The sequence below is a fragment of the Scyliorhinus torazame genome, chromosome 29 (assembly GCF_047496885.1).
Source record: "Scyliorhinus torazame isolate Kashiwa2021f chromosome 29, sScyTor2.1, whole genome shotgun sequence".
Lineage (NCBI taxonomy): Eukaryota > Metazoa > Chordata > Chondrichthyes > Carcharhiniformes > Scyliorhinidae > Scyliorhinus > Scyliorhinus torazame.
In genome coordinates this window covers 20194320-20221315 of record NC_092735.1, presented here as the reverse complement: position 1 = coordinate 20221315, position 26996 = coordinate 20194320, and the positions used below count along the sequence as shown (strand labels likewise).

Here is a 26996-nt window from a genome sequence, read left to right as displayed (position 1 = left end):
CCGTGATCAATGCACAGGGTTACGGGTGGGGGAGTGGGCTCAAGTTAGAGTGCCCTTTGCAGGGCCGGTGCTGACTCGGTGGGCCGAATGGCCTCCTTCGGCACTGTAAAGATTCTGTGGACTATGAAATGAAGCCCCAAGGTGGAAACCGCTCAAAATGGAGGCGGTCTTAAAGTGAACCCCATTGAAACTAATTCGTTATTGAGCAGAGCCAAGGGTGTGGGGGCAGGAGTGGGCCACACCAACATTCAATACGCACAAAGGCAAACGTCTCGTAAAATACGGTGCAGATCATTCTGGTTTAAAAATAGGCATCGTAAATAAAAACAGAACCCTGAACTCTGGGCCAGGCATTGTCTTTCTAAACAATCTGGACTTTGTTTTTTGCCTTCGCTCCCCTCCACAGCGCAAAACAACTTCAACGCCAAGGCCTCAACCAGCCTCACTACTCCCAGAGGCTTCATTGCAGGCTAGGCCCGAGCTCACACCATTTTCCTCCGCTAGGCTTTCCAACCCTCCAGGATTGTTCGGGAGGATGCGGGGAATTAAGGATTCACCTTTAGGATAACCCAAGAGCAAAATTTTAAAATAAAACAAAATCAAAGGGGCATCAAAGTGAACATCTATTTCTATTCAACACACGTTTACTGGTTTTCAGCAGGCTGTTGGACGGAGAGTCGAGAATCAAGCCGATTGGATTACGAAGGGTCTGCCCACTTTCCAGTTGGCATTGGGATGAGGGTGAGAGCGGGCATGTCGGGGCGACCGAGAAGGAGAGCGGAGGCGGAGTAGTTGGTGGGAGGCAGTCAGGTGACAAGGACTCCCAAGACTGCGTGCAAACACAGTTGGCAACCCTCTCCGCTGCCCGGGCGCCCCTGGGAACGAGACCCTGCCAGAGCGCCGGCCGGCTGTTCACAGCACTCCGACAGACAGCAGTGTCAACACCGAGCCCCGGAGCGGTGACGCCACCCGAGCTGGACAACGTTAACCCACATCCCTCGCTCCGCCCAGTCCTGACTAAACTGCCCGAGATAATTTTAGCCACTTCACAGTCAGCTGTCACGTCTCTCAGTCTGTTAACTGTGCAATGCTGTTTGTGCTTTGAATCACCCGTTGTGAAAGACTCCATTTCTCAGCACGGGAGTGGGAATCAGTGGCTCGGCAGCCCCAGAATCAATATTTATCCTGGCGCTGGTTGAAGACGGAATCTTAAAGTCCATCCTGCCCTCCCACAAATTTGTCTGCGCAGTGGGACTCGAAGCTGCAATCTTCGAGACGCACTGAGCCACGACTGACCCTTAGGAGGGAATGAGACAATCGGACAAATAAACCACAACAGCAAATGATGGAAGAGGCCCAACAACACCCCCACCCAATCCTGATTCCCAAATGGAAGCCCCGTCAACATGTTAAAACATTGCTGCATTAAGCTGCTGTTCAGTCAGGATTGTGATTTTAAAAAAATATATAAATTTAGAGTACCCAATTCATTTTTTCCAATTAAGGGGCAATTTAGCGTGGCCAATCCACCTCCCCTGCACATCTTTGGGTTGTGGGGGCGAAACCCACGCAGACACGGGGAGAATGTGCAAACTCCACACGGACAGTGACCCAGAGCCAGGATCGAACCTGGGACCTCGGCACCGTGAGGCAGTAATGTTAACCCACTGCGCCACCGTGCGGCCCCGTGAGAATACTTCTTGATGTTTCAGTGACTTTCCATTCACCAGAAGCTCCAAAGGAGCAACAAGCACCGACCACTCACCAGCTGGCCAATCCGGTCCAGGTTATCCAGGAAATAGCCCACTGATTCAGCCTATAAGACAACAGAGAAACAGGAGAGGTTTCAGCAATGCAGATACACACACACACACACACTATCGGACACTCGTCCATCCCAACTGTCTGCCCCTCTTCCGCAACTATGTTCACTGCCGGGTGTCCCTGGAATGGAAGCACGCGGTGTCCTCCTGTGCAATCGAGGCCAATCGTGCCCAGTGAGCACCGCAGGGGCTGGGGTGTTTTATCCACCCCCTAAATCACTTTTTTTTCATGTTTTAAGTTTCCTATATGATTCTGTTTACTTTGATGCATTGTCCCTTCCATTGGCTGCCTCTTAACTTATCCCTCAATTTGTTGATTTATGGTTACGCAAAAGCACACTATCGGACACGGAAGAAGCGCACTATCGGACATGGACGCACATGGGCAGGAGTCACACACACACGGACACACACCCGCTCTCAGTATGGCATTTCCAGAGCCCCTCCGTGCAGCTCCGTCAATGCTCCAGGAGCCTCCCTATCTGAGCAGCGAGCCAACCAGCCTGTGCTTGGGTTGCGACGTTCTCGGGACACAAACAGTTCTATAGTCAGCCAGAGACATTTAGAATTTGGACCACATGAACTGTTAAACACGGAGCCTTTAATATCTGCTTCTTGATGACTCCCTCTGCTGGTATGTGTGTGTATGGCAGCCTCAAGTTAACAAAATGCATGATGCAATTTTCAATACGCTACGTGCGGTTCTGCCAAAACTGCTTGAGTCAGTGGAACAGATGCTTTAAGGACCTTGGATTTGCCAATAACCTGCCTCCACTTCATGAATAAGTACCACGCAGTGTGAGTTCACCTCTATGGTACATATTAGCACAACCAACCTTCCAATGTTCAATAATACGGATAGTGCTACTTTGACAATATTCTGGGATTGTGAAATCTTGTTGAGCAGTCCAATCTACTTGTCCACCCCAGACACATTACAAATTCAAACTAATGATACAGACAGGGTTGAGAGAGAACAAAAATGCGTGCACCCTTTCCCTTAATGTCCATAGTCCATGGGGTATTGGAGAGGAAGACATGCCTGCGGTCACATTAAATATCAGCAGCAGGCCTTTGTGGGTTTAAATAAAATCAATTATTTACTCATGCATTCACACCGAAGGTCAGTGCGAACTCCCTCCCTCACAGCACTGGGGTTATACCAATATGTACACCACATGGACTGCAGCGGTTCAAGAAGGCAGCTCACCATCATCTCCTCAAGGAATAATTAGGGATGGGCAATAGAAATGCTGGTCTAGCCAGCGACACCCGCATCGCAGGCCACCCAAACCTTGTGAAAGGCGCCATATAGTGCCAAAGATGTGCAGGCTAGGTGGGGTTACGGGTATAGGGTGGGTGAGTGGGCTTAACTTTGGTGTTCCTTCAAGGTGTCAGTGCAGACTCAATGGGCCCAATGGCCTCCTTCTGCACTGTAGGGCTTCTATGGATAAATGCAAATCTTACTTTCCACGTGATCTTCGCCACTTCCAGTCTCCGTATGGTTGGTTTCCAACATCCAGGGCGGGATTCTCTCAGCCCAGGCCGGGCCAGAGAATCGTCGGGCCGGGCGTGAATCACCCGCCGCCGCCCCGACGCTAGTCCGCCGATTCTCCGGAGAGTGGAGAATCGGCGCCATTGGCCCCGGTCGGGGGCCGCCCTACGCAGCCCCTCCCCCGGCGATTCTCCGTCAGGGTTGGGCCAAGCGGCCATGCACAAAATCCGACTCCCGCCGGCGCCATCCCCGTGTGGTCTTACCCAGCCGGACCTCGACGTGCATGCATCCGGGTGCGGCCTGGTTGGGGGGCGGGGGGGGGGGGGGGGGGTCCGACCCCGGGGCGCCTCAGCTGTGGCCTGGCCCGCGATTGGGGCCTACTGACCGGCGGGCCGGCCTCTCGGGCCGGGGGCCTCTTTTGCTCCGCGCCGGCCCCTGTAGCCCTACGCCATGTTGCGTCGGGGCCGGCGCGGAGAAGGGAGCCACCGCGCATGCGCGCATTGGCGCCGGTCCCACTGCGCAAGCGCAGTCCCGTGGCGCCCAGCTGGAGCGGCGTGGGTCGCTCCAGTGCCGCGCTGGCCCCCTGTAGGGGTCAGAATCGCTGCTCCTGGGAGAATGTTGACGCCGTCGAGAAACGCGACGCGTTTCCGACCGTGTTAACACTTAGCCTCAGGGTCAGAGAATCCCGCCCCCAATTCCTCACAAGACAGACACATGGACCCATCAGCGGGGGGGAATTGTGGTCACAGAGAGGCGGAAACCACTCGGTATCGCTGGGCAACCAAAAGGAGGGAGAACAGCAATTCCAGCCACCACACCTCAGTCCAGTCTAAAACAGGACCAAAGGAGACCCATGCACGATACGGTGCTCAGACACGGCAGAGACTTTGAATCTTGATGCAAACCCATTGTCGATACCAACCTATAAACTCCCTCAGATTTTCGGAGCACTGAACTTTTATGTTGGAGCCCTTGTTAAGAGAGATGAAGGGAAATTAAGGACTTGTAGCACTTTTTATGACCAGCAGATGTCCCTATGAAATACTTTCTGAAGCGCATTCACTGTGATAATTCAGGAAACACGGCATGTGATCAGTGCAAATCCCACAGACATGCGATGATCAGATAGTCTGCTTTTCTGAGGGGATTTAGGCATAAATATTGGGGAGGACACTGGGGGAGCCTTCCTGCTCCCTGGGGACGGGCAGGCAGGCAGGGCCTCGGTTCGACACCTCACCTGAAAGGTGGAACGTCCGACCGGTGCAGCAACTCCCTCTGCCCTGCCCTGATCTGTCCGCCTCGATTTATTGTGCTCAAGTCCTGTCACAATGTGACTCGAATCCTCCCTCCCCCTCCCTCCTAACACCCCCCCCCCCCCTTTCCTTCCCTCCAGCGACAGCGCTGCCGAATGGCTAGTTCGTGATGCGGAGCGAGACCAGCCGCGCGGGTTCGATTCCCCGTACCGGCTGAGGTTATTCATGAAGGCCCCGCCTTCTCGACCTCGCCCGAGGTGCGCTGACACCTTTTAACTTTACTGCGGCAGGAAAAACGTCCCCACGATGGACACGGCAGCCCGGCCCTCACCAGACTGTCACAGCACGGAGTTTCCAGCAGGGGGTCACCAGATCGCCCCCAGGCTTGGGTTGCCACTGGGCCCGATGCCTCGGCTGGCGAGAGAAGCACTGCACCAGCCAAAACATAAATGAACAAGGAAACGTCTCCAGATATCCATTCGTACAGAGTCTGAGGGGCTGTCATATTCTGAGCTACTTCAACACAAGAAGCCTTTATCCCTCCTGACCAATGTTTATCCCACATCCTGTGGTGATTTGCATCACTGTAAATACACAAGGCGTTAATGTAGGTGCACTACAACTAAGTAAACACTAGAGGGAGCACCAGAGACATTCAACCAATAGGTCAGTAAGATAGGACACGACCAATGGGCAGTCAAGACACACCCAGAGGTGACACTACCACAAGGGGGCTACCCATATAAAAGGGCAGGGCACGCATGCTCTTCCTCTTTCCATAGGCGACACTCAGAGAGACAGGGGCAGATCAGGGAAGCATCGCACCCACCGCATGGATTAGAGCAGACTGGTTAGTTAGACCGAGTTACTATAGCAAGATCAGCAGGAGAGTCAAACTCAATTCAGAGAATTGTTAACTGTTCAATAAACGTGTTAAATCTATCTCCAAGTCTGAACCTTCCTTTGTCAGAGTGTACGTCAGGGAAGCAGCTTAGGCTACATGCAGAAGCAGAACACAACACATCCCACAGCAGCGGAATGTAAAACCATCAAACGGTAAAACACAGGAGGCGGCCATTTGGCCCGTTGGCCTTTTGAAAGCCAACTTTCGATTTTCAACATCGTTCTCTAGCTGCATCTTAGACAGTAATTCCACGGTGTGATGGCCACTACCCCCCCCCCCCCCCCAAACCCCCCCTCAGAGGTCACATTGTTTTCTTGTTTTCAGCTGGCACAGACTCGATGGGCAGAGTGGCTTGCGGCAAGTGTCCCTACGAGGTGCGTGGGGCCTGCAACCAACCAGCCATTCCCTGGTGCTGGGAAGTGAGCTTTTATTGCTAATGAGAGGAGAACAGGAACAGGAAAAGGCCGGTCTAATTGCTTCCCCATTGGCGAGATAAAATCGACGGCTGATTGGAGTCTCCTTTGCCAAGTTAGCGTTTTACCTAAAGAATTCTGTAAACGGAATATATTTCTGCCAGAAACTAAAATGATTTTTCAGTCCCCACCCCCCCCCAAAAAAGAAATTACCTCAGAACGTTCTGCTTGAAGTGAAGACTGGGACCCCCTGTGACCGTACCGAGGCCCCGTTGCCCTTGGTAGCACTCCTAAACAGTCAACGGAGGGTGGAATATAGTCCCATAGTTTCTTGCTACGGGACAAGCAAAGCCATTCTGGGCCGGGCTGACAGAACTGTGCGTGGAAGAGGTTTGGGCGACTGTGTGGAGTTTTTACATTCTCCTGTATCTGCATGGGTTTCTTCCGGGTGCTCTCACAGTCCGAAGACGTGCAGGTTCCGTGGATTGGCGATGCTAAATTGCCCCTTAGTGTCCAAAGATGTGAAGTTTAGGTGAGATTACAGGGATAGGGCGGGGGAGTTGGCCTGAGTAGAGGGGTCTTTCAGAGGGTCAGCACAGATTCGATAGGCCGAACGTCCTCCTGCACTGTCGGAATTTTATGTCTCTATTCCCACTTCCCTTGCCGGTTGCTTTCAGTTTTTTTTTCATTCCTTCACGGAATATGGGTGTCACTAACTGGGGGCGAGATTCTCCGACCCCCCGCCGGGTCGGAGAATCGCCGGGGGCTGGCGTGAATCCCGCCCCCGCCGGTTGCCGAATTCTCCGGCACCGGAGATTCGGCGGGGGTGGGAATCGCGCCCCCCCCCCCCCCCACGCTGCTAGAATGCCTGTCCCGCCGGCGTGGATTAAACTACCTCTCTTACCGGCGGGACAAGGCGGCGCGGGTGGGCTCCGGGGTCCTGGGGGGGGCGCGGGGGCGATCTGGCCCCGGAGGGTGCCCCCACGGTGGCCTGGCCCGCGATCGGGGCCCACCGATCCGCGGGCGGGCCTGTGCCGTGGGGGCACTCTATTCCTTCCGCCTTCGCCACGGTCTCCACCATGTGGAGGCAGAAGAGACTCCCTCCATTGCGCATGCGCGGGGATGCCGTGAGCGGTCGCTAACGCTCCCGCGCATGCGCCGCCCAGCAATGTCATTTCCGCGCCAGCTGGCGGGGCGCCAAAGGCCTTTTCCGCCAGCTGGCGGAGCGGAAATCAGTCCGGCGCGGGCCTAGCCCCTCAATGTGAGGGCTCGGCCGGTCAAGGGGCAGAGGATTCCGCACCTTTGGGGCGGCGCGATGCCGGACTGATTTGCGTCGTTTTTGGCGCCGGTCGGCGGACATCGCGCCGATACCGGAGAATTTCGCCCTGGATTCCCATCCCTATAGTGGGCAGCTCGGTAGCAGAGTGGTTAGCACAATTGCTTCACAGCTCCAGGATCCCAGGTTCGATTCCCGGCTTGGGTCACTGTCTGTGCGGAGTCTGCACATCCTCCCTGTGTGTGCGTGGGTTTCCTCCGGGTGCTCCGGTTTCCTCCCACAGTCCAAAGATGTGCAGGTTAGGTGGCTTGGCCATGATAAATTGCCCTTAGTGTCCAAAATTGCCCTTAATGTTGGGTGGGGTTACTGGGTTATGGGGATAGGGTGGAGGTGTTGACCTTGGGTAGGGTGCTCTTTCCAAGAGCTGGTGCAGATTTGATGGGCCGAATGGCCTCCTTCGGCACTGTAAATTCTATGATAATCTATGAAAAGTAAACACAGTTAAATGTCCAACTGGACGAGCCAATTGTTTTACTTCTTCTTCGCTCAGATTGCAATCAGGACTTTCCTCTGTGCCTCCAGAGGCCTTCCAGTATTTCAACCTCTCTGTGACCCACAAGCACGGAATGGAGCCAAGAAAATGGGAAACTGCCGTGAACCTGACTGAATGTTTTGAAGAGGCGGCAAAGTGGTTGGCGGGGAAATGGCTCCACTTGTTTATACAGACTTCCAGGCTCATAAAATATGTTTCTGTCAGCGTTGGAGCTCATGGGGCTGAGGGCAGCTGATTCGGAGACTGGCTGAGCAGCAAGAGGGTAGAGGTCATGGACAGGTATGCGGACTGGCAGGGTGGGGCAGTTGAAGACCCACAATGAAGTGTGTTGAGGCCCTAACCATTCAGGATATTTTTCAATGACTCCGCAAGACTCCTGACGCAACTCCTTCCAAACCCATGACCACTACCATCTGGAAGGACAAGAGCAGCCGATATCTGGGAACACCACCACCTGGAAGATGGCACAGTGGTTAGCACTGCTGCCTCACTGCTCCAGGGACCTGGGTCCAATTCTGGCCTCGGGCGACTGTCTGTGTGGAGTTTGCACTTTCTCCCCGTGTCTGCGTGGGTTTCCTCCGGGTGCTCCAGTTTCCAACCACAGTCCAAAGATGTGCAGGTTTGGTGGATTGGCCATGATAAATTGCTCCTTAGTGTCCAAACGTTCAGGTGGTGTTGCTGGGTTATGGGGATAGAGTGGAAACGTGAGTTTAAGCAGGGTGCTCTTTCCAAGGGCCGGTGCAGATTCCATGGGCCAAAGGGCTTCCTTCCGCACTGTAAATTCTGTGATACGACATGTCCTTCAAGTCACTCGCCACCCTAACTGGGAAATGTATCGTTGTTCCTTCACTGGAGGTGGGTCAAAATCCTGGAACTCCCTAACAGCACGGTGGGTGTACCTACACCACAGAGGCTGCAGCGGTTCAAGGCGGCCGCTCACCGCTAACTTCTCAAGGGGCAATTAGGGATGTCAATACATGCTGACCTGGATGGTGAAATCCTTAGAATGAGTAAAAATAAAATTCAGGACAGGTCTGGAGAGCCACATATCCAAGTGTTCGCCAATAACCCAAAGATAGACAGCATTGCAAACAGCAAACCTGGAAGCATAAAACTATAAAGAGATATTAACAGATTTAATGAAGGGGAAAATCTGCAGCAAACTGTTTTCGATGTAAACTGCGTCCAGGTCAGGGTGGCAGGGAATTCCATGAGAACTCACGTCCCTCCTCCCTCATCCATCTCAAAAGCCGCACCGGGTGGGTATTAAATTCAGGGCCAGGTTTCAAACGATCGCAACAATTTATACCGCAGGAGAAAAGGGAGCTGGCTGGTTGGCACGCCGGACTCTGATTGGCCAAGGCTTTGGCACGGAAAAAGCAACAGGGAATTGGAGGCTTCTCAAGATCCGGAGTAATTAAAAAAAAAAAAGTGGGGCTTTGACTTGTTACTTTTGTTTGCAGAGGACATTCGGTAATCGATGAAGTCAAGCTCATCGCGTGGCTCATTTACCCATGCTCGAAGTGACATACATTCATACAAACGGACCCGTTCTCCGCAAACAATTGGAAGATATCCAAGCCATGAATGCTAAAGAAACCTATTGGAAGTTGTCTTCCTGAGAGTCAAGAATCATCCAATTAGAAGAGCCAGTTTGATTCCCAACTGACAGGAAAGAACATAAGAACATAACTAGGAGTAGGAGTAGGCCATCTGGCCCCTCGAGCCTGCTCCGCCATTCAATGAGATCATGGCTGATCTTTTGTGGACTCAACTCCACTTTCCTGCCCGAACACCATAACCCTTAATCCCTTTATTCTTCAAAAAACTATCTATCTTTATCTTAAAAACATTTAATGAAGGAGCCTCTACTGCTTCACTGGGCAAGGGATTCCATAGATTCACAACCCTTTGGGTGAAGAAGTTCCTCCTAAACTCAGTCCTAAATCTACTTCCCCTTATTTTGAGGCTATGCCCCCTAGTTCTGCTTTCACCCGCCAGTGGAAACAACCTGCCCGCATCTATCCTATCTATTCCCTTCATAATCTTATATGTTTCTATAAGATCCCCCCTCATTCTTCTAAATTCCAATGAGTACAGTCCCAGTCTACTCAACCTCTCCTCATAATCCAACCCCTTCAGCTCTGGGATTAACCTAGTGAATCTCCTCTGCACACCCTCCAGTGCCAGTACGTCCTTTCTCAAGTAAGGAGACCAAAACTGAACACAATACTCCAGGTGTGGCCTCACTAACACCTTATACAATTGCAGCAGAACCTCCCTAGTCTTAAACTCCATCCCTCTAGCAATGAAGGACAAAATTCCATTTGCCTTCTTAGTCACCTGTTGCACCTGTAAACCAACTTTTTGCGACTCATGCACTAGCACACCCAGGTCTCTCTGCACAGCAGCATGTTTTAATATTTTATCATTTAAATAATAATCCCTTTTGCTGTTATTCCTACCAAAATGGATAACCTCACATTTGTCAACATTGTATTCCATCTGCCAGACCCTAGCCCATTCACTTAGCCTATCCAAATCCCTCTGCAGACTTCCAGTATCCTCTGCACTTTTTGCTTTACCACTTATCTTAGTGTCGTCTGCAAACTTGGACACATTGCCCTTGGTCCCCAACTCTAAATCATCTATGTAAATTGTGAACAATTGTGGGCCCAACACTGATCCCTGAGGGACACCACTAGCTACTGATTGCCAACCAGAGAAACACCCATTAATCCCACTCTTTGCTTTCTATTAATTAACCAAAGGTGGGGCATTGAACTGATTGACATGTCGGGAAACCAATGGCAGTCAAGAGACAGGAGGCCGCGATGGCGAAATACATCCAACCAAGCTAGGCCAAGCGAGAAAATCTCCTGCATGTTTGTGCTCAGGGAAGTGGGCAAAAAGTCACAGAGAAAATAAAAGTCCCCAAATGGTGAAGTGGGAAAATCTGGTCTTTTCTTTTGAAATGAGAAAATGCTCCATGTCACTTGGAGGACTTGCACCAACCCCCGCAACCCCCCCCCCCCCCCCCCCCCCCCCGCCCCAACCTGTTAGCGTCCAGTTTGTCTCTTAGAAGTTTCCGGACCACCCACACACAAATGGGATTCTTTGGTTGGGTGAATGTGTGCCAAACCATTCACTCACAGTAGGCCTCAGGAGTTGAAGAGACCTCCTAACAATTCTGATTGGGGGGTGGGGGGGGGGGAGTCAGGGAGAAATATCCTTTTTCTACATTCTGTCCCTTCTCTCTCTCTCTCTCTTTCGAGTCTTGAATGGCTGCACCGTAGAAAGCATCCTATCGGGCTGCATCACAGCCTGGTATGGTAACTGCTCGGCCCAAGACCGCAAGAAACTTCAGAGAGTCTTGAACACCGCCCAGTCCATCAGACGAACCTGCCTCCCATCCATTGACTCCGTCTACGCCTCCCGCTGCCTGGGGAAAGCGGGCAGCATAATCAAAAACCCCTCCCACCCGGCCTACTCACTCTTCCAACTTCTTCCATCGGGCAGGAGATACAAAAAATCTGAGAACACGCACGAACAGATTCAAAAACAGCTTCTTCCCCGCTGATACCAGACTCCTAAACGACCCTCTTATGGACTGACCTGATTAATACTACACTCCTGGATGCTTCACCCGATGCCGGTGTCTATGTATTTATATTGTGTTGCCCTATTATGTATTTTCTTCTTATTCTATTTTCATGTACTAAATAATCTGTTTGAGCTGCTCACAGAAAAATACTTTTCACTGTACCTCGGTACACATGACAATAAACAAATCCAAATCCATCTTTATCTTTCTTTCAAAGACAGTAAAAAAGCAATTAAGATTTAAGACTTATCTGGATAGGCACATGAACAGACGGGTATAGAAGGATACAGGCCGTTGATCTAGATAGGACACATGATCGGCGCAGGCTTGGAGGGCCGAAGGGCCTGTTCCTGTGCTGTATTGTTCTTCTTTGTTCTAGTCGTCATCGAGGACTTTTCGCAACCACAGGACCTCTCGATGTGCTTTACTCAGGAGGCCAATGGGAGGTTTAATTGATGCCTATAAAATTATTGGGAGTCCAGATAGGGGCGGCTAGGAAGAACCAATTTCCATTGGATCAATTAGGCACGGGGCAGAGATGTTTTTTAAAAATTGGTAAAACGGTTAGTGGAGAGTTGACGAGTAACTTTTGTAACCAGAGGATTGTGGGGGCCCGGAACTCACCACCTGAAGGAGTGGATTCTCCCACCGTATTTAACAAAAATCACCGTTGTTTAGAGATCTACAGACCAAGATCTTAGGCCGGACGGGCCAAACTGCCTCCTCCTGTGACTCAAGTCTCTCCAAGGGCTGCATTATACTGGGTGCCGAATCCCCAGCTACTATCCCACCCGCCCCCTCCGACTGAGAAGTCGGTCAGCAGCTCCCGTTACAAAATGACAGCTGTCCAGCAGCCATTTTATGCCCGACGGGACGTTAATCGTCTCAGGGCAGGACGACCGTGCCCCCATCGGATTGGCCGGCAGCTCTGAAGCCCCAGCAGCGCCGTGCTCAGGTGTCGACCACTGCTAGGGCTACAGGCAGCGCCCAAAGATGCAGTTGTGTAGGCCGGACTGGAGGCAAGACCAGGGTATAGGCAGAGAGCTGACTGACAGATCCTGGTTGTGGGTGTGGGGAGCGGGGGGGGGGGGGGGGGGTTCATTGGGAAGGGGGGTGAGATGTTGAGGGCTGGGTTTGAGAGGCCAGGTGAGGAGGATTAAGGGGGGGGGTGACCTTGGAGGATGTGGTACCTTCAACGGGCACAGGATCACCCACAGCCAATCACTCTTCTCCTTCCTTTGGCCAATGCCAGCTCACCCAATAAAAGCTGCCAAGCTACGCTTGTTGTTCACCTCCCTCTACGGGTAAAATAGGGGCAGGGATGGGGTGAAACACATATAAGTGGCCACTAACTGACCACTTAAGAGCCTCAATAAGGGTGGGCCAGCCGCTCGGTGGCTCCAGTAAAATGGGAGGCCGTCAGGGGCGGCAGGGGAGGTGGCAGGAAGGTCACGTGCTTCAAAGAACAAAAGAACAAAGAACAATACAGCACAGGAATCTTCGGCCCTCCAAGCCTTTCCCGGTCATGATACCACCCGTAGCCAAAAACTCAGCACTTCCTAGTGCCGTATCCCCTCTACCCACATCGTACCCATGCATTTGTCGAGATGCCTTTTGAACGCCGTTAATGTATCTGCCTCCACAACCTCCTCTCGCAGCGCGTTCCAGGCACTCACCACCCTCTGTGTAAAAAACCTGCCTCGCACATCTATTCTAAACTTTGACCCATGGATCTTAAATCTATGCCCACTGGTGACTGACCCCTCCACCCTGGGAAAGAGTGCCTGCCCATCCGCTCTATCCATGCCCCTCATAATCTTGTAGGCCTCGATCAGGTCACCCCCTCAACCTCCGTCTTTCTAATGGAAACAGTCCGAGTCTCTCCAGCATCTCCGCATAGCTAACACCCTCCAGGCCAGGCAACATCCTTTACGAGCTCGACCCTCCCCACCCCCCTCGAAAACGCTGGAGGAGGCTGTAAAATCTAGCCCCATAATCCTTACAGATTTGTTACCTTCACAATGTAGGCAGCATTATATTTCGGGAATCCAGCCTGATTTGCATAAATATTTTGCAAGCTTTTTGAGTATGCAAAACGGAGCCAGCAAAGTGTATGACTACAGGAATAGAGGAGCATTGTGGGGTTCATTGGCGCCTTTTGAATTGCTGGATCATTCTTCAATATTTTTCTTTGTGTAGGAAGAGGCAAAAAAAAAAATAGCGTTTGGACTAAAATACACCCGAGAGTTTCTCTTTCCTTACATCCTATTTGCTACGGTGTCGAGTTGCTGCTGCTTCTGTCGAATCGGCAAATACGTAAACAGATCGGCGACCGCTGGGCCCTGGTTCCCGTACGGTTCTATTGTGATGTCAATGCCAACATAGACCACTGGGAACCCCTTTCCCGAATGAGGCGGAGGGTGGAGGTTCCCTACTTTGCGGCATCCCTTTTCCGACTAGTTTCTCTTCATGGCTTCCTTTCTGAGGAAATTTGAGAGGCTTTTTAAGATTTCTAGGCCCCAATATCAACAGGTGGTTGCCACGTCCACCACTTGACAAACCCGACATCCAAGGTCTTGAAAGTTGTCGGCTCAGAATTTTGTTTGTAATAAATATGAGATATTTATTTTTATTACATTTCATATTTGTGGCAGTAGTGTTATTAAAAGTCCCGATTTAAAATACGTACAGGAAGTACATCTGCCAAAGCTGTAATTAAAGTGTCGTAAAAGAGTGAGGTGATCATTCATTCCAACCACTTACTTGGGTACAGATAAATGCCTAATGGAACAATGTTCATATTTTGGATGGTTCCCTGGAGTGTAGCTAATTTATGAGGGATTGTATTTAGTCCTAGCTAAGCAGGTCATGGAACTCTGTGGGATACAGACGATGTAATTAATGGGAGGAGCCAGGCCTGTCTGTAGTTTTGCAGTCTGTTAGCAGATTTTAAGTTCATAGAATTTACAGTGCAGAAGGAGGCCATTCAGCCCATCAAGTCTGCATCGGCCCTTGGAAAGAGCACCCTACTTAAGCCCATGCCTCCACCCTATCCCTGTAACCCAGAACCCCCACCTAACCTTTTTGACACCAAGGGGCAATTTAGCATGGCCAATCCACCTAACCAGCGCATCTTTGGACTGTGGTAGGAAACCGGAGCACCCGGAGGAAACCCATGCAGACACGGGGAAAAAGTGCAGACTCTACACAGACAGTCACCCGAGGCCGGACTTGATCCCGGGACCCTGGAGCTGTGAGGCAGCAGTGCTAACCACTTTGCCACCATGCCGCCCGACAGCAGTTGAACAGCAGTTTGCCATATGATTTAAGTCTGACAGGACAGACCTGTACTGGGTCTACTCTTGAAAGGGACTCTCTCTAAAAGTATCTAATAATAATAATAATCGCTTTATTGTCACAAGTAGGGTTCAATGAAGTTACTGTGAAAAGCCCCTAGTCGCCATGTTCTGGCGCCTGTTCGGTATGGGAATTGAACTGCGCTGCTGGCCCTGTTCTGCGGTACAAGTCAGCTGTTTAGCCCACTGTGCTAAACCACATCTACACAGAAGACGGCAAGTAAACCTGTTATGTTAACTTTATTTACAAGTGGCCTTTGAACTGTATTGAGTTGCTTAATTGAAATTAGTCGCAGGTATAGATAGTAAGTTCAAGTAGTTTCCTTTTACTTAACTGATAATTGTAAAGCTACTTCTTTGATGTTAGTGTGGTTAATTTTGTGTTTAAATTAAAATATGTTTTGATATAATAAAAGATACCTATTGGTCAGTCACCAGTTCCTCACACTTTTACAGATTTAAAAAAAATTGTTTGGTCTTCTCCACCGATATGCAAACAAAAGTTGGGGTCTAGTCCGATATCCTAACAAAGCATTCACCAAGATGTATTTCGAATGCCCCTACAATTATTCTCCTGATTGCCACCCTCCAGCCTGTTTGTTCTCCAATTGGCCGGCCAGGATGTGGGTTGATGGATATGTACAGCAGCCAATGATGTAAGGGGGCGGGGAGGAGAGGGGTGGGTGGTGGCGGGAGCTATCAGTGGTAAGAGGTCACATGATGCAACCTCCGGGAATGCATCCAACCAGAGGGAGGCGATGGCATAGTGGTATTGTCGCTGAACTAGTAATCCAGAGAACCGGGTAATGCTCGGGGGTCCAGGGTTCGAATCCCACCACAGCAGATGGTGAAAATTGAATTCAGAGAATAATACAGCACAGGAACAGGCCGTTCGGCCCTCTAAGCCTGTACCGATCATGATACCAACCTTGGCCAAAACCCTAAAGAACAAAGATTCAATAAAAATTTGGAATTAAAAGTCGAACGATGACCATGAAACCATTGTCGATTGTCCTAAAAACCTATCTGGTTCACTAATGTCCTTTAGGGAAGGAAATCTGCCACCCTCACCTGGTATGGCCTACATGTGACTCCAGACCCCACACAGAGACGTGGTTGACTATTAACTTATGAAATTGCCCAGTGAGCGACTCAGTTCAACGGCAATTAGGGATGGGCAACAAATGCTGGCCCAGCCCAGCGAGGCCCACATCCCAAGAACGAATAAAAAAAAGTTGGCAACTAGGCCGAAGTAGGAGGGAGGCGCTCGTTTGGCTTTTGATGAGATTCAGGCTTATCTAGCCTTTTGAAATGATCCAGTTCAGAATTTGGAGGAAGAGCTGTTGGGAGTCACGCTCGTTCTTCCCTCTCATTTGTCTGCAATGTAGCAGCTGCAGTGACAGCTGTAAACAGGGAAAGATTTACTGATAACTCCAGACGTTGCCATGGGGACAGGGAGACTGGAACCTTACACTTAAAGGGCAAGTGTGTTCACGGTGGAGAAAAAGAAAGGACTCGGCAAAGTCCTTGGAGATGGAGGGAAAGCATCATTTTCCTTCTATGCCATTGACTCCTGTGCGAATGATATAAATACTGTTGTGGATGCCCGTGGGGGCACTTGGGGCCTCTTCACTGAAAGTGGAGATTGTGTCGCTTTAAGTGGCGGAGGAAGGTTGTGCACACAAAAAACATCTTTCACAGTATCTGACTGCTCCAGTGCGAGCAGTCTATCTGACGGCCAACGGTTGCTGGCCTCCTCTTCCAGTCACGTGACCCCGCCGTTCCCAAAATAGATTCCAGGCCGTTCCCTGCAGGACGCCAAGGCTGTGGCAGCTCTCACGATAGTGGGGGTTTGAGCTGCTGGGGGTTTCTGCCTCTCCGTCCACTCTCCTCTTCCTCGCGCAGAGAGAAGTGATGCGGGGCCTGGTGCAGCGAGTCAAACAGAGCCGGGTGCGCCCCCTACCCTCCCCCACCCCCACCATCACCTTCGTAACCTGGGCCCCCCTCCTCACTGTCACCCCGTCCTCCCCGTTCGCCCCCTCCTAACCTGCCTCCCCCTCCCCCCAGTCACCCCGCCCGCCCCCAGATTCCCACTCCCAAGACGGGAATGGCAAAACAGAGTGTGACATTGGAAAGATACTGAGCGGGATTCTCCAGGTCGGCCAGCCGGGGTTTCTTGGGCGGCGGGCCCTGGCCGGCAACGGGACTCCGGATTTTCCGTTCCCACCACCGACCAATGGGATTTCCCATTGTGGACACCCCACGCTGCCGGGAAACCCGTGGGCGTGGGTGCGCTGCCGGCGCGACGGAGAATCCCGCCCACTGACCTCTAACCCAAATGGGCCGGTGAGCTGCCCGGCACCCTCCTGCATTCATCCAATTAGGGTTTGAAGCACAAAGGAAATCGTCAGCGATGCCCGAGAGAATTCAGGAACTCACTCCACAGCGCCACCTTCTGGCCAGAGCCGGAAACTGCACTGTTACCGACTGCTGTTTACATACAGGATTTCCGTTCTCAACATTCACATGGTTAACTTCACGTAAGGTTAACGAACAGGAGTTCAAACTCGACTATTTTTCTTTATTCGTTATTGGAATGTGACATTCGCTGGCCGAGCCCAGCATTTGCTGCCCATCCCTAACTGCCCCTTGAGAAGGTGGTGGTGAGCCGCCTTGTTCAACCGCTGCAATACGTGTGGTGTAGGTCCATCCACAGTGCTGTTAGGGAGGCAGTTCCAGGATTTTGACCCAGCGTCAGAGAAGGAACGGCGATAATTTTCCAAGTCAGGGTGGTGAGTGGCTGGAAGGGGTTCCCCATGTATCTGCTGCCCGTGTCCTTCCAAATGGTAACCCGCAGGACGTTGATGGTGGTGATTCAGTGACGGTAATGCCGTTGGAGGTCAAGGGAAGATTGGCAAGATTCTCTTTTGTTGGAGTAGGTCATAACCTGGCAAGGTTGCGGCCCGAACGTCACTTGCCAGCCAAGCTGAATGTTGCCCAGGTCTTGCTGCATATGGACATGGACTGCTTAATTTTCTCTGGAGTTGAGAATGGAACTGAACACTGGGCAAACATTCGGCAACATCTCCATGTCTGATCTCATGATTGGCGGGGGGGGGGGGGGGGGGGAAGATCTTTGATGGGAATGGTTAAACCTAGGACACCGGAGGGACCACCCTGAAGTAAAACTGTGGGACTGAGATGATTGGTCTCCAACAACCATAACCATCTTCTTTTGTAAGAAGTCTTACAACACCAGGTTAAAGTCCAAAAGGTTTGTTTTGAATCACTAGCTTTCGGAGGGTAGCACCTTCATCAGGTGAATGAAGAGGTGGGTTCCACAACCACATATATAGACAAAGTCAATGTAACCTGTGATTTTCCCTCTCTCCAGTCGCTCCATCTGGACCTGTAAAGACTTAATTACCTGCAAAGAAAGTACCATCTTGCATCATTGACTTTGTCTATATATGATGTGGAGATGCCGGCGTTGGACTGGGGTGAGCACAGTAACCAATCTAGCAGCTAAAACTGAGCACCCATTGTCACATTGGGTTGCCAACTGAGATTAAGTATATCCCTGGAGGTTTCATCACATGACTCGCCCCACGTTCCAGCCATTAGCCGGCCAACACATCCACCCTCGTGACGCACGGCCTTCCTCAGCCAATCAGAAAGACTCTTTACCCAATTGGATGATGCTCAACCAAACAGCTTCCCCTCTCACCGCCCCGCCCCCATTTTCAATATCCGTAGAGAGAAATGGTCAATGGAAATGTAAAAGAAATGTTTTTATATCCCAATGATTTTTCTCGAGGACCGCGCGCACAGCAGTGTCCTGGAAAGTGATCTTCAATTCCTGAAGACTCCAGGGTAATCCTGGAGGGTTGGCAACCCCAATGCATCGCCGTGGGTCATCAACAGCAACGGATTTGTCGGCGACCACAACCCGTACCCTCACGGCCCGGCATGTCTCTCAATGCTGCCCCTCTCAGCAACCAGGGGTTCAATGCAGGTTCAACGAAGAGTGTCACAAAACGTCAGCTTTTTGAAGGTACAACACAGGACTGCAGGCATATTGCACAAGGGAGACAGCATGCTATAGACAGAGCAAAGCAACCCACAACCAATGGATCTGTAACTGTGTGTGTAAATTTTTGTGACTCATTTACGAGATGTGGGTTTATCAGAGAATTTACAGTGCAGAAGGAGGCCATTCAGCCCATCGAGTCTGCACCGGCTATTGGAAAGAGCACCCTACCCAAGGTCAACACCTCCACCCTATCCCCATAACCCAGTAACCCCACCCAACACTAAGGGCAATTTTGGACACTAAGGGCAATTTATCATGGCCAATCCACCTAACCTGCACATCTTTGGACTGTGGGAGGAAACCGGACCACCTGGAGGAAACCCACGCACACACGGTGAGGATGTGCAGACTCCGCACAGACAGTGACCCAAGCCAGAATCGAACCTGGGACCCTGGAGCTGTGAAGCAATTGTGCTATCCACAATGCTACCGTGCTGCCCCGTGGTTGGCTAGACCAGCATTTGTTGCCCATCCATAATTGCCCCTTGAGAAGCCGGTGGTGAGCTGCCTTCTTGAACCCGCTGCAGTCCAGGGGGGCACGGGAGGGCAGTGGTTAGCACAGGTGCTTCACAGCTCCAGGGTCCCAGGTTCGATTCCCGGTTCGGGTGACTGTCTGTGTGAAGTTTGCACGTTCTCCCCGTGCATGCGTGGGCTTCCTCCGGGCCGTCCGGTTTCCTCCCACAGTCCAAAGATGTGCAGGTTAGATGGATTGGCCATGATAAATTGCCCTTAGTGCCCAAAAAGCTTGGGTTGGGTTACTGGAATAGGGTGGGGGTGTGGGCTTGGGTAGGGTGCTCTTTCCAAGGGCCGGTGCAGACTCGATGGGCCGAACAGCCTCCTTCTGCACTGTAAATTCTATGTGGTGTAAGTACACCCACTGTGCTCTGCGAAGGAGTTTCAGGATTTTGACCCAGCTACAGTGAAGGAACGGCCGATATATTTCCAAGTCTGGATGATGAGCGACTTAATAATAATAATCTTTATTAGTGTCACAAGTAGGCTTACATTAACACTGCAATGAGGTTACTGTGCAAATCCCCTAGTCGCCACACTCCGGCGCCTGTTCGGGTACACGGAGGGAGAATTCAGAATGTCCAATTCACCTAACAAGCACGTCTTTCGGGATTTGTGGGAGGAAACCGGAGCACCCGGAGGAAACCCACGCAGACACGGGGAGAACGCACAGACTCCACACAGATAGTGACCCAAGCTGGGAATCGAGCCTCGGACCCATGGCGAAGTGAAGCAACAGTGCTAACCACTGTGCTACCGTCCCGCCACTTGGTGGGGAAGCTCCAGTTGGTGGTATTCCCACATGACTGCTGCTCTTGTCCTTCTAGATGGTAATGATCATGGGTTTGGGAGGTGCTGTCTCAGGAACCTTGGTGAGTTACTGCAGTGCATCTTGTAGCTGGTACACACGGCTGCTACCGTGTGCCGGTGATGGAGGGAGTGAATGTTTGTGGAAGGGATAGCAATCAAGCGGGCAGCTTCGCCTTCAGTAGTGTCGAGCTTCTCGAGAGTTGTTGGAGCTGCAGTCTTCCAGGTTAAGGGGAGACAATTCCATTACATTCCTGACTTATGCCTTGTAGATCATTGGCAGGCTTTGCGAAGTCAGGAGGCGAGTTTCTCGCCGCAGGATTCCTAGTCTCTGACCTGTTCTGATAGCCACAATATTTATACGGCTCGTTCAGTTCAGTTCATGTCAGCCCGAGCCTGGATATTGTCCGGGTCTTGCTGCATTTGGACAGGGACTGCTTCAGTATCTGAGGAGTCGCAAATGATGCTGAACATTGTGCAGTCATCCGCAAACTTCTGACGCTATGATGCAGCTGAAGATAATTGGGCCTAGGATACTACCTTGAGGAACTCCTGCAGTGATGTACTGGAGTTAAGATGATTGACCTCCAACCATCACAACCGGCTGCCTTTGTGCCAGGTATGACTCCAACCAGTGGAGAATTTCCCCCCAATTCACATTGACACCAGTTTTGCTCAGACTAGGAGTGTGCGTTGTGTGTATTTTTTGTGTGTGTATATGCGCGCACGCATGGAGGCATGTGTGTATGCGTGTTAGTGTGTGTATGTGTAATGAGCATGTGTGTGGTGGTGGTGAGAGAGAGACTGTGCATGTGAGGATGTGAGGGGGAATGTGCGGGTGTGTGAGTGAGTGAGAGAGCGAGACTGTGTGTGTGAACGAGCGAGAGCAAGAGAGAGCGCGAGGGAGAGCGAAAGAGAGTGAGAGAGATCGAAAGACAGCGAAAGAGAGAGTAAAAAGAGTGAGAGCGGAAGAGAGTGAGAGAGAGCGGAAGAGAGCGAAAGAGAGTGTGAGAGAGCGAAAGAGAGAGAGAGCGAGAAAGACGAGAGAGAGCAAAAGAGAGAGTGAGAGAGAGCGAGAGAGAGAGAGCGTGAGAGACAGCGCGAGAGAGAGGGCGAGAGAGAGGGCGAGAGAGAGGGCGAGAGAGAGGGCGAGAGAGAGGGCGAGAGAGAGGGCGAGACTGGGTCTGAGGATGTGAGGCGGAATGTGTGTGGGTGTGTGAGAGAGAGCGAGACTGTGTGTGTGTGTGTGTGTGTGTATGTGTCTGTGTACACAAATCTGCTCCAAATTGTTTGTCTCCTTTTACTGAATTTGATATGAGTCATTTCCAGTCTGTCAACACCTCTCCCTCCTGGTGTTGAAGTGTTAACCGCCTGTCTGTATCCGAGGACACTGAAAGACAACACAGTACACTCGAGAGTCACAGCAAACTGCGGAACTGGCATGCGGGAACAGCTCACGGAGCCGTGTTAACATTCACAGCTTGGCTCCAACCTGACACAGTGCTGACCTCACATCTGCTTGTCCATCAACAGCCAGAGAGGTACTGGCAGGACCCGAGCCACAGCCAGGAACTGTGCTGCTTCAGGCTGTAAACACCACAAAGTAAACTCTTAACTGTGACTCTCCAATCCCGAAAAGGCGAGAAAGGAATCATTTAAAATGTGTTGCGAGTGCCGCAGAGTGTCAGGAAAAATCAGGACACAATATTAACAAATCACACCAGTGATCCTCGGGGACAATAATGATCCCATGACGGATTACACATACTCAGATCAAATTCAAGGAACATGACGACCGATCTAATGAAATAGAACGTTTATGTTAAACAGAAGTCAAGTCACTTTGTAATATTTTTTTTAAAGGGCGATGCACATTGTCCCGGGTACTGAGGTGGGAAGGGGCAGGATGTCGAGATCGGGAAGGGGACAGTCTCAGTTACTGAGGGATCAGGGATCACAGTCCTGGTTACTGAGGGCTCTGGAGATACAGAGCCTGGAGGGCAGCAAGGTATCACAGAGGTTAGCACTGTGGCTTCACAGCACCAGGGTCTCAGGTTCGATTCCCGCTTGGGTCACTGTCTGTGAGGAGTCTGCACGTTCTCCCCGTGTCTGTGTGGGTTTCCTCCCACAAGTCCCGAAAGACGTGCTATTAGGTAATTTGCACATTCTCAATTCTCCCTCCGTGTACCCGAACAGGCACCGGAATGTGGCGATTCGGGGATTTTCACAGTAACCTCATTGCAGTGTTAATGCAAGCCTACTTGTGAAAATAAAGATTACTATTAGGCAGCACGGTGACGCAGTGGTTAGCACTGTTGCCTCACGGCGCCGAGGTCCCAGGTTCGATCCCGGCCCTGGGACACAGTCCATGTGGAGTTTGCACATTCTCCCCGTGTCTGTGTGGGTTTCGCCCCCACAACCCCAAAGATGTGCAGGGCGGGTGGATTGGCCACGCTAAATTGCCGCATAATTGGAAAAAAATGAATTGGGCACTCTAAATTTATTATTTTTGAATTATTATTATTATTGATCAGCCCCTTTGGAAGGAGGAGGATTGAAAGAATTTGCCTTAAATCTTTGGCGTGATGGATGACTAAAAGGAGGCCTCCAAAGATTCAGCTCTGGTGCCAAACTATTCAGCCGGAATGCGAAAAGACAAACTCACTTTATCTTTCGCACCTTCCGATCAGAATGCCTGGCTACATCGTTCCAAGGTTTTTTTTTGTACAAACATGGCAAAAAATATCAATACTAATCCGGGGGACGGAAGAGTTCCTGTTTATCTAAACCAGGCAGTCGAGACGGTGCCCTCCCCTCCCCCTCCCCACCAGCCCCTGCCAGAACTGGATTCGGAAGGACAGGATCCAAGGAGACAGCGGCCGCAGCCAATTCTTTATCCCTCCCAGTCCTCCATTCTGGATACTTTGCTGATTCAGTGTCAGCCGTGTGGCTCAGTGCGTGGCGGCCTGAGCCGGAGGTTTGCGGGTTCAGGCCCCACCTCGGACACTCGGGTCTAGGCCGGGTCCTCCCGGTGCAGCGCCAAGGGGGTGCTGCCCTGTGGGCGGGGCTGCCTTTTGGAGGAGACCTTAAACTGAGCTCCCCCCCCCCCCCCCCCCCCCCACCCCCCCACCCACCGATGGTCCTCCGGAATGGTGCATGAACGCTCCCGTGAAATTATTCGAATGCAGAGCAGGGAATTGCCGCTGGAAATCCACCCTAAAGTATGAGTGAACTGGAAACATTGCTGTTTCTGGGAGCTTGCTTTGCACAAAGTGGCTGTCGCATTTCCTACATTATAACAGTGATGACACTTCAGAAGTACTTTGGGGGTGACCCAAGGTGAAGGAGGGCTGGATATAAAGGCAGAGTGCCCCTTGCTTATCTTCTCCATTCCCCCGTCACAAGGAAGCTGACTGGAACCCACGCATAAATGTGCCAACCTAACCTGCGCCTCGGATTTTGGTTGTCCGTCAGCCACACGCTCCTGGTCTTTGGCCACCCAGTGTGGAGTGTGAAGGACGGGGAAGGAGGGGCACCTATTCGAGGACCTCACCGTGGATTTGCTCCTGGGCTTGGCCAAGGTGGCCAGTAACAGGCAGCGGGTCATGGAGGTGGGGTTGTTTGGTCTGTCCGCCAGTCGAGGCTGTCTTCAGCCTGTGGGCACTGCGATGGCTGGAGGGCATTATTTGAATTTAATTTACCAAGTTTCCTTTCAGGTTTAGTTACTAAGCCCCTTTAAGCGTCTGTTAAGTTGTTCAGAAGTTTATTTACTTTATTTTTTTTAAACACTTGTTTACTCTCTTTATTCTTTCCTGGGGGGGGGGGTCGCTGGCAAGGCCAACGTTTGTTGCTCATCCCCAATTGCTCCCTGAACTGAGTGTCCACGCTTGCAGGAGGATTTTAAGAATCAACCGCATCGTTGTGTGGATCTGGAGTCACATGTAGGCCAGGCCGGGTAAGGAGGGCAGATTTCCTTCCCTAAAGGGGCATTAGTGAACCAGATCGGATTTTAATAACAATGGACAATGGTTTGGTGGTCATCATTTAGACTTTAAATTCCAGATTTTAAAAAATTGAATTCTAATTCCACCATCTGCCGTTGTGGGATTCGGAACCGACCAGGTTCCCAGAGCATTACCCTGGATCTACTATTAGTCCCATGACAATACCACAATGCCACTGCCTCCCCTCAATAATAATAATCTTTATTGTCACAGGTAGGCTTACATTAACACTGCAATGAAGTTACTGTGAAAATCCCCTCGTCGCCACACTCCGGCGCCTGTTCGGGTACACAGAGGGAGAATTCAGAATGTCCAATTCACCTCACAAGCACGTCTTTCGGGACTTGTGGGAGGAAACCGGAGCACCCAGAGGGAACCCACGCAGACACGGGGAGAACGTGCAGACTCCGCACAGCCAGTGACCCAAGCCGGGAATCGAACCCGGGACCCTGGAGCTGTGAAGCAGCGGTGCTAGCCTCTGTGCTACTGTGTCCCACATGTCCCAGAGCTTGGAAGAATCAAAGTGATCTCATTGAAATGTATTAAATTCTTTTGAGGGTTTGGCAACGTTGATGAAGGGAGGCGGTTTGGAGAGTTCGCACCATGGGCCATGGTGTCAGGCGGGGAGGTTGGAGATGTAGGGCCGTCACTTCGGAATTCTGGATGCCTGGGGCCGGCGTACGGATCACACCAGAGGGCGGGGCTGGTTTAGCATAGTGGGCTAAACAGCTGGCTTGTAATGCAGAACAAGGCCAGCAGCGCGGGTTCAATTCCCGTACCGGCCTCCCCGAATAGGCGCCGGAATGTGGCGACTGGGGCTTTTCACAGTAACTTCATTGAAGCCTACTTGTGACAATAAGCAATTATTATTATTATTATATTTAAGATGACTGATTGATTTCCAGGCTCAAAGAGAATCTAGTGGATATAGGTGAACTAGGAAGAGAAGCCACACGGCTCCTCGAGCCTGATCCGCCATTCAATAAGAGGCTGAATGGTTTGATTGTACCCAAAGAAATCTTTACCCCCTTTGTTTATCAAGAATCTAACTACCCCTGCCTTAAAGATATTCAAAGGCTCCGCTTCCACTGCGTTAAGGACGAGCATCCCAAAGATGCACAATCTTGAGAGAGAAAAGATTTCTCCTCATCTTGTGAGTTAATTGTGCGACCCCTTACTTTTAAACAGTGATCCCGAGTGCTAGATTATCCCACAAGAGGAAACATCCTCTCCACATCCACCCTGTCAATACCCCTCAGGATCTACTATCTTTCAATCAAGTCGCTTCTCGCTCTTCTAAGCTCCAGCGGATATAAGCCCAGTCTGTCCGATCTTTCCTCATCAGACAACCCACCCAATCCTGGTATTAGTGTAGCAAACCTTCCCTGAATTGCTTCCAATACATTTACATCCATCCTTATTGGATTGGATTGGATTTGTTTATTGTCACGTGTACCGAGGTACAGTGAAAAGTATTTTTCTGCGAGCAGCTCAACAGATCATTAAGTACATGGGAAAAAAAGGGAATAAAAGAAAATACATAATAGGGCAACACAACATATACAATGTAACTACATAAGCACTGGCATCGGATGAAGCATACAGGGTGTAGTGTTAATGAGGTCAGTCCATAAGAGGGTCATTTAGGAGTCTGGTGACAGTGGGGAAGAAGGTGTTTTTGAGTCTGTTCGTGCGTGTTCTCAGACTTCTGTATCTCCTGCCCGATGGAAGAAGTTGGAAGAGTGAGTAAGCCGGGTGGGAGGGATCTTTGATTATACTGCCCGCTTTCCCCAGGCAGCGGGAGGTGTAGATGGAGTCAATGGATGGGAGGCAGGTTTGTGTGATGGACTGGGCGGTGTTCACGACTCTCTGAAGTTTCTTGCGGTCCTGGGCCGAGCAGTTGCCATACCAGGCTGTGATGCAGCCGGATAGGATGCTTTCCATGGTGCATCTGTAAAAGTTGGTAAGAGTCAATGTGGACATGCCAAATTTCCTTAGTTTCCTGAGGAAGTATAGGCGCTTTTGTGCTTTCTTGGTGGTAGCGTCGACATGGGTGGACCAGGACAGATTTTTGGAGATGTGCACCCCGAGGAATTTGAAACTGCTAACCATCTCCACCTCGGCCCCGTTGATGCTGACAGGGGTGTGTACAGTACTTTGCTTCCTGAAGTCAATGACCAGCTCTTTAGTTTTGCTGGCATTGAGGGAGAGATTGTTGTCGCTACACCACTCCACTCGGTTAACTAAGGAGACCAATACTATACACAATACTCTACATGGAGTCTCACCAGTATCCTGTATAACTGAGGCAAAACTTCCCAACTCTTGTATTCAATTCTCCTCGCTGTAAATGATAACAATCTATTCGCTTTCCGACTTACTTGCTGTACCTGCACACTAGCCTTCTGTGATTCAGGCATTAGGACAGCCAGCTGATCACAAATCCAGGCAAGTGGAGAGTATTCCATCACACTCCTGACTGGTGTCTCGTAGATCGTGGACGGGCTTTTGAGGGGGGAGGGGGTCAGGAGGTGAGTCACTCTCCACTGGATTCCTAGCCTCTGGCCTTCCCCTTTAGCCACAGTATTAATATGGCTCGTCCAGTTCAGTTTCTGGTCAATGGTAGCCCCCACGATCAATATCGTGGGGGATTCAGCGATGGTAAAGCCATTGAATGTCAAGGGGCGATGGTTAGATTCTCTCTTGTTGGAGATGGCCATTGCCTGGCACTTGTGTGGCGCGACTGTAACTTACCGCTTGCCAACCCGAGCCTGGATATTGTCCAGGTCTTGCTGCATTTGCACGTGGACTTCTTCAGTGTGAGGAGTCACAATTGGCGCTGGACATTGCGCAGTCATCGGCAATATGGTGCTCCCAACATTCCATTTTTGGGGATTTTGAC

General features: G+C 51.0%; 1 protein-coding gene across 3 annotated transcripts in view; it reads right to left on the bottom strand.

Moving 5' to 3' along the window:
- The window catches only part of LOC140403919 (guanine nucleotide-binding protein subunit alpha-12-like), a 56276-nt gene that overhangs the window by 13866 nt on the left and 15414 nt on the right, over nucleotides 1–26996 (bottom strand). For 2 of the 3 annotated variants that reach the window (XM_072492163.1, XM_072492165.1), the window contains one exon: nucleotides 1766–1816. The exons of the other annotated variant lie outside the window; for it this stretch is intronic. In XM_072492163.1, coding sequence (XP_072348264.1) covers nucleotides 1766–1816 — 51 coding nt within the window. The remainder of the gene's footprint in view (nucleotides 1–1765; nucleotides 1817–26996) is intronic. 3 annotated transcript variants of the gene reach the window in all.